At 33.8% G+C, this 18,693-nt stretch overlaps 2 protein-coding genes across 2 annotated transcripts; both read right to left on the reverse strand.

Annotated features, from left to right (window-relative positions):
• Positions 1-2,663: 2,663 nt before the first annotated feature.
• Positions 2,664-3,112, reverse strand: Lcp9 (Larval cuticle protein 9). Its single transcript, XM_014244027.3, is given in 1 exon segment — positions 2,664-3,112. A coding segment is annotated over 1 exon segment (282 nt). The 3' UTR covers positions 2,664-2,830.
• A 9,079-nt stretch (positions 3,113-12,191) lies between these two features.
• Positions 12,192-12,985, reverse strand: Cpr47Eg (Cuticular protein 47Eg). Its single transcript, XM_014244063.3, has 2 exons — positions 12,828-12,985; positions 12,192-12,635 (listed from the first exon to the last, which is right to left on the reverse strand). The coding sequence occupies exons 1-2, from the start codon at positions 12,837-12,839 to the stop codon at positions 12,294-12,296; spliced, it is 354 nt and encodes a 117-aa protein (XP_014099538.2). The 5' UTR covers positions 12,840-12,985; the 3' UTR covers positions 12,192-12,293.
• Between the last annotated feature and the right edge of the window lie 5,708 nt (positions 12,986-18,693).

Consider the following 18,693-nt stretch of genomic DNA (forward strand, 5'->3'; position numbering starts at 1 on the left):
GCTCAATTGTTTAATCTTTCAATAGTTTTACTTGTATTATTGAGATGATTTGTGGAAAGAGTGTGTGTATTTTGAGACAAAACCCAGGAAATTGGTAAACAACCATTGCGTACTACAGATTATTTATTTGCCGAATGTTTCAATATGAATTTTTTTAAGCATTATGGAGTTCGTTGCTTAAGTCTTTTAAATTCTTCTTCAAAATGTGAAATGCTGTACTTACTTTATTTTAAAAATCAGCGCGTGGGAAAAAAAAGTTAATTTCGAACATATATTATTTAAAATTTTTTAGTACTTTTCCTAAATTGTAAAACTCAATTACTTCCAACTAAAATTTCTTTATATTTTCCACTAACTTATTGTACTACACAGATATAAGTATATCAGCATCGTGTTGAAAGCAAAACTTGCATTCATTTGTTAATAAAAACCCACAATATAATGGAGTGGTTTTCTGAAGATTCTGTGAAAATTTACCATAGTAATGTATATATATTTTATATTTTCTGAATGTAGAGCTTTGAACAACTATAAAGACTACTCATTATCAAACAAAAAATCTAAATTTTAGGTCAAATTAAGGTTTCTTCCTTAATATTGTAGAGATAAAATACAGGGTGTCTCGGACATAAGAAATAAATTTACACCCTGATACTCCAAGATAAGAATAAAGAAAACAAAATCTTGGATATTTGAATTTTCGACATAAAATTTTAGGTTAGTGAGAAAGTTGTCAATATTCATTCGTAAATAATTTTTCCTTTAATTTTTGTAATTTTATCTTCCATATCATCATCTATAAATTGAAATAAAATACCTATTTTAAAATAAATGAGAGAGGCGGAAGTTTCTATGAACGGAATAGAATTGGAAATATTGTAAGTAAGCTTTAAGATTTTGTAAAGAAGTTATAAATTATAAGTAAACCTGAGGAAAATATTTAATGAAAAATTAACAAACATTATATTCATATCAACACTTAAGCATACTAATGTCAACATCTAAATTTTAATATTACCAATTTAACAAAATAAGAGCCACACGAGAAAATTTCGAACATATCTTACAAATAGGAAAACTAAAAGGGAAGTTTAATAATAAGAATAAAGGTATACTTAAATCATTTTTCTGCTCGTTTATTTGAATAACATTTTATTCACGGAGGTGCAGGCCACCGGTTAGTTACCTTCGACCTAAAGAATTGATGTTTGTATTTAGGCCGAGTCTTCATAGCTACGATTTTCTTAAGTGTTGGGACCTAACCATATTACGTTACAGAACTGAAATCTTCAAGTGATTAAGAAATCTCTAATTTTATGCCAATTTATACCGCCAAAATCCAGTAAGTTATAAATGAGTTTTCTATTTTAAGTAAGATATATCAAATATGCTGGAGTATGAAATGTATTTAATTCATAAACTTAAACTTAATGGTACTTCACAAATGCCAAGCCACTTTTGCCATTAAAATAATCTAGCTCTTATGCTGGAATAAGAAGCGCTAACGAACGCCCTTGATTTTTTTTTTTTTTGGAAAACTACAATATCTCCCTCCCCATAATATTTTAATTCGCGTTTAATTGTATACCATATTTATGTCCATCTTTAAGAGAGAACAATGGGACTTCTGATTTACACTTAACCAGTCATTATATTGAAATGTATTCTCAGTGAAAAATGAATAATTTTTTCTTCAAAATTGCTTTTCTGAAATTGTTTGCTAAAATTGTTGAACTTAAGAAACGCCTAAAAGTATGTTAAATTTTGAGCATCATATTTTTCAAATAAATTATATGATAATTTAATTCGAAAGCAACGAATACCGAATTGTTAGTTCTCGATTTTCCATTCTTGAGAGGAACGTGCTACCCATTTTACCTACTTTTCTATTTCCAATTTACTTATATGAACAGTGATGTTCACAAAAACAGCAGTGCATTTAGAAATTAGAAGGACTGGTAGGTTTTCAAAAAGAAGTAATGTTGAAATTTGATAAAAATTTTCATAAAAATAGCAGTCAAATAACAAACTACGTAGAATTCACTAAAAAACCAAAATTTTTAATAATTTACTAAAATAATATAATAACATAACTAATAGTAGTAAACGAGTAGGCATTGTTTGGATACCAGCGGCACAATATCGCAGCATGGCGTCCTTTAAACACATGCATCTACCATCCTCATCGATTCAGCATTCATTAGAAGTTTTTAATAGTCTGTATTTTTTGGAAATCATGTTACTTAATTTTTTATCACACAGTTTCGATGATGTCGACCAATCTACCACAATTTTTTTTTTATAGCTGTGCATATTTTATTTACAATTTGTAAGGTTGTTGGTAATTTTATAGATCCTACGGCGTAGGACTTTGAACAGCCCATTAACCCAATTTTATTAAATTTTGTCGTCTTAAATAATTTTAATTGAGTTGTGTTGGCAGCAATATTACTTTTTAAACCCAAGTTATATAATAATTTTCACTCAATTGTACTTGTAAATAGGATTACACTTACTATAAGCAAACCCAAAATAGCATTGTTTTTCTTTACCGTTATGTTAAACTTAAAACGCAATTTCTATTGCAAATAAAACAGATTTTTGCATTGATGCATGAAGCATATCCCAACTAGCACTCCCTTTAATATGAACATAACTGTATATATGTCTGTATTAAAATGTGTTTATATGTTTATGAAGAAGGTGAAACAATCTCATTAAGCGGATGGAATACCGGAGTTTAGTAACAATTGTATTTTTTTTTTTCAAAATCCGTTATTTATTTCTTCTTTTGTTAATTAAAACTCATGTTCACAGTTTTCAGTATTCCTTACTGCACAGTGGCAACATGTGGATGGTAGCCGGTCTCGTCGGCCTTGTAAGTTACTTTGACAGTTTTGCCTTCAGGTGTCAAATGCTCATATTCACCAGTGACAATCCATGCTTCCTTGCCCTCCAGCGAACCCTTTTGCTCGGCTCTAATATGGTTGTCGAGCTCAAGCGTATAGTAGAAGCTCTCTGGATTGACTTCCTGCTCGTTTTTCAAAACATTAGCTTCTTCGCTGGCCAACACGATGGCGAACAGGCAAGCGAGAACAATCTAGAAAGTCATATTTTAATGAAAATTATTTTTCTTTATTTAATAATATAATATTTCTACAAAGTAGGTCCTTACAACAAATTTCATTTTATCTAGTTAAATTTGAGTTTATCTGACTGCACACAACACTCGACTACACTTTCGATAAATTCCAGCTGCAATATTTATGCGATTTCCATATATGGGGAGAGACCCCAGTTTCGCCGAATACGTGTCATGGAGATAAGATAAATAAAACTGTTTGCAATATTTCCAGTTTTGAACTTAATTATTAGAATTTATTGCGGCAAGCGTCACTTTTGTTTTGCTGGATTATTGCATTGCACTGCCATTATTCACGCTTCCTATATGTTTACGCCGGCAACTGCTTCTGCGAAATTATCACTGTCAAACTACTTGCCACAGTCAATACCTTTACCGAAATTTAAACTTCTAATTTTTTCCCCCGCATTTATGGGTCTATCCGCCTAGATCTACAAGCTTAATGATTTGCAAAAACTGGGTTCGAAAGAAGATCAGCAAATATGCAAAGCAGTGAATGCCTAAATATTAGGTCAAGACAAAAAGTTCGTTCGGTCTTTATCTAAGAGAAGCCGTTATTGTCCATAGTACTAGTGTTACGTGTCGCATCATGTCATACTATACGGCGCTAAAAACGTGTTTATTCGCGCTAAAGTTTGACAGTTTTTCGATTGATTTACTCAGTTCGTTGTGAGCGCTCGTCAAAGATGGACACCAACAAAGAGAAAACTCGCTATATTTTACAATTTTTCTTCGATCAAAGCGAAAAAGCAGCCAAAGCGGCTGAAAACATTAATTTAGTTTATGGGCCCGGTACTGTAAACGAACGTGTAGCACACAAGTGATTTGCTATGTGCCCTTCCGGTAATTTCGATGTCAAAGATGCACCACGCGTCGGGAGGCCTGTCGTTGAAAATTGCGATAAAATCATGGAAATAGTGGAAACAGACCGTCACGTGAGCACTTATTTAATTTCTGAGGAACTGAAGATAAGCCAGAAAACCGTTTGGAACCATTTGCATAACCTTGGATTCAAAAAGGAGCTCGATGTTTGGGCGTCACACGAACTAACGCAAAAAACATGATGGACCGAATTTCCATCTGCAAATCGCTGCAGAATCGCAACAAAATCGACCCGTTTCTGAAGTGGATTGTGACTGGCGATAAAAAATGGGTCACTTATGACAACATCGAGTGCAAACGGTCGTGGTCAAAGCTCGGGGAAGCGGCCCAGATGGTGGCCAAGACCTGATTGACGGCAAGGAAGGTTTTGCTGTGTGTTTGGTAGGATGGGCAAGGAATCATCTACTGCGAGCTGCTCCCCTATGGCCAAACGCTCAATTCGGCCCTCTACTGCCAACAACTGGACCGCTTGAAGGCAGCACTCATCCAGTAGAGGCCATCTTTGATCCACAGAGGCCGAATTGTGTTCCTGGATCTCGGATCGGAGGTTCTAATGCACCCACCTTATAGTCCGGACCTGGCACCAAGTGATTACCATCTTTTCCTGTCCATGGCGAACGCGCTTAATGGTGAGAAGTTGGCCTCAAGAGAGGCCTGTGAAAATTGGCTCTCCGAGTTTTTTGGCAATAGGGACGCAGTCTTCTAAGAGAGGGGTATAATGAAGTTGGCATCTCGTTAGCAACCAGTTTGCGAATAAAACGGCGAATATTTGACTTAAATCGGACAAATGTACACAAAGTTATTATCTATTGAAAAATCAACAAAAAAACCGAACGAACTTTTTACTTTACCTAATATAATTTATAACTGAGCATCTTGATAATTACGCGAGCAAATGACTTGTGTGCGAATACAGTCGAGAGTTAATCAATTAGTATGGCAACTGTAAAGAGAAGAAGAGAAATATATTTGTAAAAAATTTTGTAGGGATAAATATTTTTAATTCAATTAAAATATTTAAGTTGGAATATAAACAGCCAAGCTCAACAAACTGCACTCCGAAAGTTAAGAGTCGAAAGCAACTGGTTCACATTTTAACCATTGAATGCTTCCTTATTTATACCCTGAGCAGAGTATATTCATTTTGCTAAGAAATTTGAAACACGCAGACAAGAAAACATCTTACAAACTATAAAGCATATAAAAAGGCTATTTTTTTAGATATGTGGTTCTAAAGGCGCATTCTGGCCAAGATTTTAGCTTTAATTTAAACACAAGGGTTCGCTATTCTGCTATCAAAATGTTTTGGGGCAGCAAGCGGCTGGCTCAAATAAATTTCAGCCGGGAAGCCCAAGTTTCGACCATTTTTGCAGCAATTGCGGCCGTAGGTCAGTAATAACACGAGGAATATTCTTTTCCAAGGCGTTAATTCTCGCGACCTTATCTGCGTAGACAAGCGTCTTTACATAGTCCAATAAAAAATAATCCAAGGGTGTTAAATCCCACTATCTTGGAGACTACCCTCTGTCTTCTCTCTCCCTCTCTCTGTTTTTGAGTTTGTAACGGCTTCTAAATAATGGCTTCAAAAGCGACAATTTTTTTTTTTTAATTTACCCATTCAACCGAAAGTTAGCTTCATCGCTGAAAAAAATTTTCCTATGTAAATCGGGACCGGTGGCCACCTCGTTTTGGCCCCGTTAACCGTACGTGGGGCGCTCTTGATGTAACGACCATTAATTATTAAGCGTTATTCTGATTAACTTAAATGAGTATAGATTAAGTAATAACTGTCACAATGATCAACTCCCAAAAAAGTATTGCCTCATTGAATCCCTTATATATGAACAACGTGACAAGATGAGTCTTGTTAACCAAGTCCGAATGATGTCCGATGTACGCTAACTAGTCCCTCAGTTTTTGAGATATGAATCTGAAATTTTGCATAGTACTTTTCTCCCAAGAGCCTTCCCGTTTGTCAGAACCACCGATATTGGACCACTTTAACATATATGCAGCTTTCACACAAACTCACCAATCAAAAACAAGATAACGACTTTTCTCAAATAACTTTTCTCTTAATAATACGACTTCAAGGTTGTTGAAATCAAAAAAGAAAAGATTAACAAAACGTATATAGTTGTATGGAAATCGCTCGCCGTTATGTTTCCAGATTTAATTATATATTTCTGAAGGGTATAATAGCTTCGATGCAGCCGATATTAGCGTTTATTCTTGTTTTCAATTAAAACACCCACTTTTGATTTACCAAGCTGATCTTATCTGTGCGATGGTTTAATTTTTAAATGACCATTAATTGTACGTAATTGCTGTTAAGTTTTTCATTTAATTAGTTTATTCTAAAAAAGTAGAAATTTAATTTCGTACCAAACCTGCCAGCTTAAACTGACTTGTATTTTTGTACACATTTACAATACCTATACTGCCCTAACATTTAATAAAACAACATCTTCAGAAAAGAAATATAAATTAATTAGCAAATTTAAAAATTGTGTTAAGCTTTTTAAGTAAAGTTGAAAAAAAAGAATGGAAAATAGGGTGGGTCAAAAAAAGCGAATATTTGTTTTTGCTTCGTAAATTTGTTGATAGACACTTCTAAGAAAGGCTCTTCAAGTATGAGCTCTTAATTGTAATGGGAAAGTCATACGCCTTACAGTTTTCTATTTAGGTATTCTTATAATCAGATAGAAAATTTCATATCTCGCTTCAAACTACTTGAAAAATATCTCGTTTCGTGAAGTTTATTTAGTTTATGGCAAATTTGTTTTTTTCTTTTGAATTTTATAATTCAATAAAAAATAAGAAATAACCTTAATTTTGGTTTCACTGAAGTTAATACCCTTCACAACTACAAAAGATTCCTTACAAGAACTTTGATAGCGCACTTTGTAAGGTAGCTATATGCTAAGATTGCCTTGGTCAATATACTATGTCAAATTTCTTGAAGATATCTCGTCAAATTAAATAGTTTTCCATACAAGCACTTGATTCCGATCGTTCAGTTCATATGGCAGCTATATGCTATAGTGGTTCGATATCGACCAATAAGCAGCTTCTTGATGAAAAAGGACGAGTGCAAAATTTCAGATCGATGTCTCAAAAAATGAAGAACTAGTCGCATATGTACAGACAGATGGACGCATAGACGGACAGACGGACATGGCTAAATCGACTCAGCTCGTCACGCTGATCATTTATATATATGTTTTATAAGGTATCTCACGTTTCCTTTTGGGTGTTACAAACAGCATGGCAAACATAATATACCCTGTACAGAAATAAAAATCATTTTAAATGGCAAAGCTCATATTCTTGTAGGAAATTTACAGCTCTACAAAAATGGTCTCTTTTTCTCTTTTTAATTTTTTTTATTTTGTGTTTTCATTTGTTAGGCATTGATGTTTGACGATGAATATCTCGTAAACGCTTAATTAAATTAAAAAATTATACAAACCATTTTTGTGGAGCAGAACATTTTCTACAAGAGCTATGAGCTTTGCAGTTTGAAATGTCTTTTTTCATTGATTTATAAAATTCAAAAGAAAAAACCAAATTTGCCTTAAAATGGTCAAACTTCAACCGCTAATATCATTAGGTTTACGAAAAATTCGTAATAGACCTTTTTTGAAGAGTATTAAACTTCCTACAAAATCCAAAATGCGAAAAATGTTTTCAAGTAGTTGGAAGCGAGATATGAATTTTTCTATCTGAAAATAAGAAAAAAATGGAAAGCCGTTCGGCGGAGGACCTTCCCGTTACAATTATGAGCTAATACTAAAAAGACAGTCGGATTTTTTGACCCACCCTAATAGGGAAACAGTCTAAGCTTCGTACATATTTTTACACTTGCTTTTCTTGTTTTCAAAACAAACAAAATTTTATAACATTTTTTTAATTTGATCACCAACGATTAAGGTTCATTTTTAGTCTTTATATACCTAACAGCTGTTTGCTATAATCACCAAACAAGTTGTATACATATAATATTATTGGCACATAACGGTTTTTAATTCTAATATCATAAAATACTCGAACCTAGGTTTCATATCATAAAGAGATGATAGTGATGAACTTAATAGAGTTTGAGCTGCTTCTGTCTGCGATTTTAAATGAAATTTGGTGTACACTTTTGTTGTAACTCTGAGGAAGACGATTTTGTAAATAAAGAGAGACTTTCTGCAACTAAGTTTTATGTAAATATTATAAGAAAGAAATCCACTTAAATTCATTAAAATATGACACATTTCGACAAAAACGGTTTGAAGTCAGCTGGAAAGTAAAAAATGGATGAAAATCATTATATCATTTCAAATAAATATTTAATACAAGTATACCTCAGAGTTTTACCGATATTTTCGGTATAAAATCATCTATAGGCAGTGAGGTTCACATGTTCGGTATCTGGGGACTTTAAAAGTATCGTCCGATTTAAACTATTTTTGGACGTGAGATGGCATACCACAGAAGCACTATTTGCTTAAGGTTGCATTCTTATTGCTTTATTGGTGCTTAAATTGTTCTCTGTAAAGTAAAAGATTCATAAGAAACTCAATTTTTTATTTATTTATAGGAAGTAGGCGTGTCCAAATTCGCCAATTTTCACAACGTAACACACGAATGTTGACAAAACGTCATGCAACAAATTTGGTTGCTATTAGTTCCTGAGATATAGGATTTCACCTAAAGGTGGGCGGTACCACGCTCATTGCAGGCAGGAAAATGAGGCAAAAGACGAATATCTTGTATTAGCAAACCACCGACTGATAGTGCACGAGATACCTAAGATAGTAGGTACCTCAAAAGACCGCGTAGGTCATATTCTGCATATGTCGCACATTTGTCGGAAAGTATACACCTTTAAGTTCAGTTCCTGTTAATCGAAGCTATGTCAATCAAACTTCGAAAGAATATGAGCAATAGAAACAAAGGAATATGTTGTTTATAATCAAATCTATGTAACCAATTATTTTATACTCTCGAAATTTACAAAACTTCTAAATCTTTCAGGTCTTGCCAAACTTCATATAAAAAATGTTGGAAATGAATTCAATATTCGATGACATCGTGAAGTAAGCTACAAAGTACAGAGAATCATAGTAGGGAAGGTCAGAAGGGGCTTAGAATTATATAAATGTGGTCGTGGCTTCATGCGCTCTACTTCTTCATCTTTAGCACTATAAACGAGGGTTGGTTTGGGCCGAGAACATAAAACTGCGCCAGTTTTCACATTCACTGTAGTGACATTCTAACTGTAGATAGTTCTCTATGCACTTGGTCCTTCCATGGGATGCGTGGGTGCCCTTAATTCCGTTGTCCAATCACGGTCTCGAAACGAAGAAACTTTTCGCTGTATCATCGTCTACCCTGACTAACCAGCGCATTAAACTTTACAGTGAAGGTCATATGTTATGATTGCTTTTAAAACGGTATAAAAAATGGGCAATGCTTATGGCGCCATTTTTACTTGTATGAACAGATTCATATAAAAAGTTTGCGAGGCGAAACTCTCAACCTTTATGTTTCGACAAGCAGATAGTGCTTTTTTTATATTGTTACAACATGTTGGTACAGATTATAATATTTCACGTAATGGTTGTTTTATTACCTTAAAATTATCGAGATAGATATGGCGAAATGTTATATATAAATGATCCCGATGACGAGACAGGTTGAATTCCGAGAGACTGTCAGTCTGTCCGTCCGTCTATGCAAGCGGTAACTTGAGTAAAAATCGAGATAACTTAATAAAACTTGGTGCATATGTTCCTTGGCAAAACAGTGAGATCCAGTTCGTTGATGGGCGCAATCAGCCTCTGCCATGCCCACAAAACGCCCTTAATTGTAAACCTATAAAGTGCAATAACTAAGCACTAAATTAAGATACAAACCTGTAATTTGGTACAATAAATCGCAGTAGCAAAGGGCACCTGTGGTGTACAACTTTTTAAAAACTGGGCGGTACCCCGCCCTCTAATAGGCTTAATGTAGATGTCTCCTAAGCCACTAAAGCTACAATAACCAAATTCGCTAAGGACAAATCCTATAAGAACTCTTACTGACAGTGTGAAAATGTATGAAATCGGATTACAACCCAGTCCTCTGTCCATATAACGGTTTTGTTAAAAACTACTAAAAGCCCGATAAATCCAGAGACATTAAATTTTACACCTATGGTGATACAAGAGGGCTTTAGTGGAGCCAATATCAAATTAACGCAAGTTGCAAAAATATGACATTTTTGGTTACATCCGAACTTAGACCTTCCTTGCTTGTGTTTTTTTTTTCAGCTTATCGGGACGATGGAAAGTCTTAGTATGATATTTTTACGCAAATTTTGAAATCATTCAATAACTTTTAGCTTGTTGTAAATTTATGTATCTCCACTCTAATTTTCAGTCTAATTAGACCGGATATATTATATTTTGTTGAAAATTAAAAAGAAATTGTAGGATTCGAAACAGAATAAATACATAATACATAAAACATATCTGTTTTGTCGTTGTCGTTGATTAAGAAAGGTAGGACTACCACTTTACTTTTAAACTCTCGTGTGCACTTGTATGTACATATATTATTACAACTAAGTTCAATCTAACCAAAACTAAATATGTTTTAACCTTATGTCTTATTTAAAACGAAAGACGAAATTTAGTCAACAAAAGTCTAAAATGGCAACTCTGTCAAACTATTTATCTTCACTCCGAAATGCTAGCTTTATTTTGTTCACCTATTTCCTTTATATTAATAACAACATTTTTATAAGCGAGTTTCAGAATGTTGTTAAGAAAGAAATTAACTAAAAATACTTTCATTAGGCGCTAAGAAATATAAAGTTAATTTAAAACATATGCTTATTTATTATTGAGGTTATGAATATTAGAGGGGTGTTTATAAAAAAAGAAAATTAAATTTATTGTAAAGGTTACAGACAATTTGGTATCGTTGCAACTCGCTGATTTGAAATGAATAACTATAAACGTATTTTTCTGCACTCGACTTATTTCGAGGCATAATACAGTTTTCGAACAAAAATGCTGTCCAGATGTTTGGACCTGATTTATATGTATTCAAGTGTTACCGGGGGTTTTTTGGGCTAACATGAAATCTTAAATAAATAAGTACTATTTAATTTAGTGCATAAAGGCCAAACCTATCATTACTGTCTAAATAAAGAAAGTCCTGTGTGAGCTTACCTAAATTTTGATGTGGGGGTCTTCCTCTTGGTTTAGATATCGCCAGAGGCAGTTGACTTCTTACCTTGCCCAAGGGGACAAGTTGTTTTATTGTACCAATATTGGAGGTCTGAGGAATACAGTAAAGATCTCATAGATTCTTCCAAAACAAGCCTTAAAACAGTTTTGCTTCACAATGGCGATTTCTATGCTTCCATTCCTGTCGATCATTTCGTACAGCTCAAGCAAACCTACAATATATTGGAATTGTTTCTTTGCAATTTAAAATATAAAGACAACGCTTGGCATGTGTGCGGTGATTTAAAAATATTGGACTTGCACATAAAGTTCTTTTATCACCCCTTCACATAAAGCTGGGACTGACATTTTGTAAAGTCACTTCTAAGTTAACATAGTTGAAGTAAAGATATTCGATGGCTCAGTGCTGATTCACAGTTCATCCCAACCATGACGGATCCTCAAAGAGAAGGCTGAATTGCCTTTAAAGAGGTCATAGCGAAGTTTTTAGGCAATATTAAAACCCTTACTACAAACGAATCGTCAAACCAATGTTAAAAGCATTTTAAGTTTAAGATTGCCTTATGAGTCTAAAAATACATTTTCTTTATTTCCACCTCGACTTCTTTCCAAAAAAATTTGGAGATGAGAGTGATCGATATCACTAAGATATTTAGGAGATGGAAATAAGATACCAGAGAAGATGGAGCATCTCCGACGTTTTATGTATATATTTTATAGGGCCTCCGACGTTTCCTTCTGGGTATTACAAACATCGTGGCAAATTTAATATACCCTGTTCCGGGTATAATGAGTTTTGTTATAATGTAGTAATTATAAATAAAAATTGTTTTTGTTAGTCTTTTATAAGTATCGCTCTTATGGTTTGTAAGATTAAAAAATATATTCTCTTTTCATCGAATAAACAACTGCCCTGAATAGAGTGAAAACACAATAACTTTTTTTTTATCCTAATGACTTAGAATGCATTTATTCAAAAAAACGGAGGTAAAAAACGAAACAATCAATTTAAAAATGTTGTAAAAGCACATAACAGCTGCTTATTCCTTGGGAGGGTGGGCTTCGATGTAAGCGATAGCCTTAAGGATGGCCTCTGGGATTGGTGGTGAAGTTGGGAGTGGTGGGTTGGCGCTCACAACTTGGTAACCGTTCTCATCAGCAACATATTGGATAGCAATAGCTTCACCTTCGGGGGAGGTGTACGAGTATTGGCCCCTTTCGACCAAAGCATCACCGCTCAAGGTACCTTCTTGCTCAGCCTTGATGGAGTTGGAGAACTCATAAGCGTATTTGAAGCTATCGGGGTTCACTTCGCTGTCCAAACGGAGGACATCGGCTTCTTCGTTGGCATAGGCGACAGCCAAAAAGCAGGCGAGGACGACCTAAGTAAATGATAACGGGACAGTTGAGAGTGATTAATTAGCACAGCACATTCACAATTTTTTTTTCATTTTTCATCTTAAATTCTGATATTCGGATTAAATTTTTTTAAGAACTTCGAAAAATTGATTTTGTATGTTTATGATTTTTGGTTTTAATATAGTTTTTAGTTTTTTTGGTTCTGAAACACTTACAAAGAATTTCATTTTGAGAAATGTTATGTGCTATCACGTTGATTCGTAGTACAAAACTGATACAGAAGTCTGCAATTTCACGGGTTTTTATACAAATGTGCTAATTACTATTGGCATGCTAACCATCAAATTTTATTTAAATTTTTCTAAAAACAAGTCACTAATGAGTGTCTGGTCTATTGATGACACTGAAAATACAAGCTCATCACATATTAACGCTTTGTTTTGTCGCATCTAAAAAATATTGTTTTGGTCTTCGGTGACTTTTTGTTTTGAAACTAACATTGAGGTAAATACACGTTTTACTGTAGAAGTCGTTTTATATGTGTACAACTCCGCATGTGTATGCTATCGGCTGGCTAAATACTTAACAGGTCATATTTAAATTAATTTACATAACTCATATCTCAGCTAAGGGCGTCAAGAAGTGATACGAAATGCGTTGTGGTGAATTCGTTCAACTGATACAGTGTCGGACAAGAAAATAAGCACATACGATTGGTGAATACTGTGTGAGCTCGAGTATTGTAGAAACGCGCTAACTAAGGCAGTGTGCAAACTTAGCGGCACAAGGAGATCAGTAAAGCAAAGATTACAATCTCGACAGCGCTCCACAAAATATTTCTTATCGTTTCAACAACTGCGTGATTCATGACAGTTCTCAAGGTAAAAAAAAAAAACAAGTAAGGTAGGACTGAGCTCGGGTGTAACTGAACAATTACAACTTACCAGAATCAAAGTCTAGGAATATCATAAGGTTTGTTAGAATAACGAAAATCATTAAATCTAATATATTGGAGTTTGGGTAATTGATTCTCGGCAATTAGCTAAAGTATATTCAATATTATACACTCAGTTCATTTTGCTAAGATATCCTACTTATGGACCTATATATACGGCATTAAGCCATTGGAGATAAGGGTAGTATTGACCGGATTTGATCTATTTTTAGTATTTCTACAGATTATCAGCAGACAATTATGATTTCTTAGTTTCATTGAGGTAGCTGCACGGTTATTAGAAAAGCACGTTCTCTCAATTTTATTAAGACTACCCACATATTTGCCAATATATACGATATAAAGTCAGCCGGAAGTACAAAAAGCTTTCTATTAAGTATGTGGGACCTAAAAGAATTATTGATTCAAATCATATTGACATACAGGCATATTATTATCAGAAAAGGATTCTCTTCAAATTTCTATAATATCTCACAAACTAACTAATATTTTAGATAAACAGTTCGCATTGTAACTGTGGTGAATATATTCAGTATCTGGGAGCTTGAATAGTTCGATTTGGACAATGTTTGGTCATAAGAAGGCACTGCTTATAGGCACTATTAATGCAAAGTTTTGTCCCAATACATAGATTGTTCCTTGATTTGTATACTGGAACTGAAAAAAATTTTAAATTGTGTTATATGGGAAGTAGGCGTGGTTTTTGTCTGATTTTACTCATATTTGCACCGCAATATAAAACTTTCAAGATAATATTACCTACTGAATTTTGTTCAAATCGGTCGGGTAGGTCCTGAGCTAGGGGTTTTCACCTAAATGTGGGCGGTGCCACGCCTATCGTCCAAATTTTACGCCGGCTCATATATATTATATAAAACTCTTTCGTACCATCTCGGATGTAAAATTTATTTAAAGATATTTATATAGCAATTTTAGTAGTTGTTCACAAAACCGTTATATATACATAACCCTATATCTACCATGATTTATATTAGGTGATACAAAAAACTGTTAGGTGAACAAAACTATTATATTCTGTAGCAACATGTTGTAGAGCTCTTGGTAATTGTAAACAATACCATTGTTGGAAGTGCGGAAATTTTGATATCTGGTTGATTTAAATGAGAGTCATTCAAGCCTCATTATAACTAATAATGATGCAATCGAAAAATAAACAATCACGATGCCATAAGTCCAAAATAATTGGATCTTGGTTCACAAGTTCAATATTAATTAGATTTATGTGAGTACATGATTGGCACTCAAAGGAAGGCTTTTCTAATGTGTCGTAGCCATCGACAGATAAGGCCTGGTACAAAAATACAAAAAGCCTATTGGTGACTTAAGTTCAATCCAAATTCCAAAATAGTTATAACCACATAATTACTGATCATTTTGCGAAGATTTGTGTTATAAATATTGTGTGAACATGTGTTTCTCAAGATATTCAGTTAAGCAAATTAAGTTATAAACATCTTATAAATGTGCGTGTAAATGTTTAGATATTTGTACAATAATAATCAATTTTGCTCGATAGTTCATCAGCGATTAACCAGTTGTGCAAATATATTTTTATAGTAGTTTTATTGAAATTAACACAAGCGAACGAACATTTGGAAAATAACAAATAAATATGTATTGAAATATGAATTCAATTATCACTTTATTGGCAATATATTATAATAGAGTTATTTTCTGCTATTCATTGTTGTTATTGTATTTTTAAACTGAATTTTATGAAGACCACTCGCAAACAACTGAATTAGCGAATTATTTTCGTTGCACTGATTTATTAATAAATTTTCGGCAGCAATGAATAATTTAATAAGCGCCGCTAATGTTATCAGTTTTTAAATATAACAAGTAAGAAAGTTCTAAGTTCGGGTGTAACCGAACATTTCATACTCTCACAACTTGCAAGGTTCAAATCTCGGGAAATTACTTCAGGTGTTGGCAAAATTTTATATTAAAGGAATTATTGAGTGATCCGATTCAACCCTTTTTGACACAAAAACAAACTATTATCCAGAGTTTCAATTATTTATTTTATCATATGAGTTTCAATTATATATCTTACATATCGACCAATATTTCGGTAAATAGTCAATTATAGGCACTGGGGTCCACATATTCAGTACCTAGGGGCTTGAACAATTTTGGTTCGATTTAGACAATTTTTAGTTACAAAGTGACACACTTTAAACGCATTATTCAAACAAAGTCTTATCCTGATATAATCATTGTTGCTCGATTTGCATACTGGAAAGTGAAAAACTCAGATGAAATTAAAAATGGATTTATATGGGAAATAGGCGTGGTTGTAATCTGATTTCGCCCATTTTCGCACTATAACATAGAAATATGAAAAGAACGTTATGCACCGAATTTGGTTGAAATCGGTTAAGCAGATCCCAAGATATGGGTTTTCACCTAAAAGTGGGCGGTGCGACGCCCACTGACTAACTTTGAACGCGGTTCCTATGGAGTCATCTCATACCATCCCAGAGATAAAAGTTAATGTTTCTGGCGTGAATAGTGCTAAATCAAGCACGATTGTGATTTTAGTAGTTTTTAACATTACCGTTATATGGGGAGTGGGCGGAGTTGTGACCCGATTTCACCCATTTTCACACTGTCAATAGAAGTGCTAAAAACATTTGTTCTCAATGAGTTATGTTATTATAGCTTTAGTGATTTAGGAGATATGCCCATTAAACCTATTAGGAGGCGGGACCAGGACCACTTTAAAAGATCCTGCACAACAGTCTGTATGCTCTTGTGGAGCTTAATTATGGAAATTTATTTGTTTTTGATTTATGGAGTTTTGTGGGCGTGGCAGTGGTCCGACTATGCCCATCTGCAACATCAACCATCCTACAACCATCGATTAGTTTTAGGTGATACAAACAACTGTTAGGAGAACAAAACTTTTATACTCTGTACCAACATGTTGCGAGAGGATAAAAATACTCGTACAGCTGTTTAAATTAACAAATTTGGTTGCTTGGCATTAGGTCTATATATTCACAAAGGGCGTTTTAATTAGATATGATAAATATATATGTATGTTGCTGATATAGGGCGTGAGGTCTAAGATACACGATCTAATAACATGTGAAAATTATAAAACTGGTTTATGCAAATGAGCATTTGAACATTGAAATAATTCTTGCCAGTCATAAAAGTTTATATTTGGATTTTTTTTAATAGTAAGACGGTAGTTTCGTGACACAACCAACTTCAAAACGAGCGCATCAGCATAGTTTTTCTCACTGAGTGGTTTCCTAAGAGCGCAGACTTACTCATATTAGTCATAATCTAGCAAATGTTCTTAATAGTTAAGGTTTTCGTTTAAAGTCAGGTGATTTAGAGTTAAGAAAGCCTTTTGTTAATTATATGAGAACAATTAATATCGTATGAGAATTCATAATATTTTCTAGAAGTAAGGAGCCAACAAAATTAATAAACCAATAATCAAAAGATCATTGGTTGGATGTAAACATGCAAATATGATATGTTCGGTAAAAATCAGACATATGAACTGGTGTGTTTTTGGTGTGTGGGTCCTTGAAAAGTTATAGTCCGATTTCGGCAATATTTGGGGGTTGAATGAAATACCTTAAGAGCACTATTTAAGTAACGTTTAATTTTGATAATATTGATCTTTAATTTGTAAGCTGTTAAGCGAAAAAATCAGATGGAATTTAAAATTTTGTTATATTGAAAGTAGGCGTGGTTGTCATCGGATTTCGTTTCACAGTGTATAATAGGAATACTTGGGTAACCTCACGCACCAAATTTGGTTGAAATCGGTCAAGTAGTTCCTGAAATAATGGATTTCACCTAAAGGTGGATGGTCACGACCCTTGTCCGATTTTTACAACCAAGTTTTTAAAGCCTTCTCTCCCATCTTGGTTGCGAAATTTAATGTTTGTGGCGCATTTATTCAGTAAGTTATTGTTCTTTTAGTTGTGTTCAACAAACCGTTATTGGTATATTATCTGTTTCTACACATTTTCACAGAGTATGAAAAGACTTCTTGTCAGCAAGTTTGATTGATTTAACTTTGGCGGTTTGGAAGAGATCGGTCAAGTAGTTTCTAAAATATAGGATTTCAGCTGAAGGTGGGCAGTGCCACGTCCATTGACTAATGTTTATACCTGCTCCTATAAAACCCATCCATATCATCTTCACTGTGAACTTTATGTTAATGCTTGTGGCGCATTTATTCAGTGAGTTATCGTTATTTATTAGTTCTCAACATAATATGGAGAGTGGGCGTGGTTATTATCTGATTTTACTCATTTGCACGAAGTATGAAGATTTCTGGTCAGCAAGTTTGGTTGCTTTAGCTTTAGTGGTTTTGAAGATATGTTCATTAAACCATTTAGAGGGCAAGGCACTTTATATTTTTTCGCTATTCAGGGTATAAAAAAATTGTAATGCCACATACAAAATTGAAAACAATAAAAATTTAAAGTCCAAAAACCGGATTAAAAATTAAAAATAATTTTTTGATACCAAATACCGGAAAAACATATATAATCCCAAGGTTTTAAGTAAAAGTTAAAAAATTAATTGTCTTAGAATTTTCATTTTTTTGCGTTTGTTTACTTTGTGTTCTACCATTTTGAACAGAGGCCGAAAAACTTACACATTCAAACAATTGATAAAAACATATTTAGCTCTATCATTTTCACTTTTTAGGTCAACCGACAGCCGTCTGAGTGAGCTTCAAGTGACGAACCGGATTTAAAGCGTGGGGTGATGAAATATTTAGCGGACAAGCTATGACGACATATTTAGGACTTATTTTGAAACTAATTGTCATTAACTATTTCGAAAACGGAAAAGTCCATCAACATCATCTACTACATTATTGGAACATGTGAAGGGCGACAACATGGAAATACGATAATTTTGAAAAAATAAAAATGTATTTTTTCATCAAGACAATGCACCATTTCACAGAACAACACCTTCAACCCACGAATCTCAGGAAAACACTCGCTATAAAAAAGTGTAGATGTAATCGCTAAGTGAGACTAAGATATACTTCAAAACTATGCTACAAAAATGATATCGAAAAGTTGGAAACTCACTATAAGTGGTGTATCGCTTTTGAT

This window comes from Bactrocera oleae, chromosome 4 (assembly GCF_042242935.1).
Source record: "Bactrocera oleae isolate idBacOlea1 chromosome 4, idBacOlea1, whole genome shotgun sequence".
In the NCBI taxonomy this organism is placed as follows: Eukaryota; Metazoa; Arthropoda; class Insecta; order Diptera; family Tephritidae; genus Bactrocera; species Bactrocera oleae.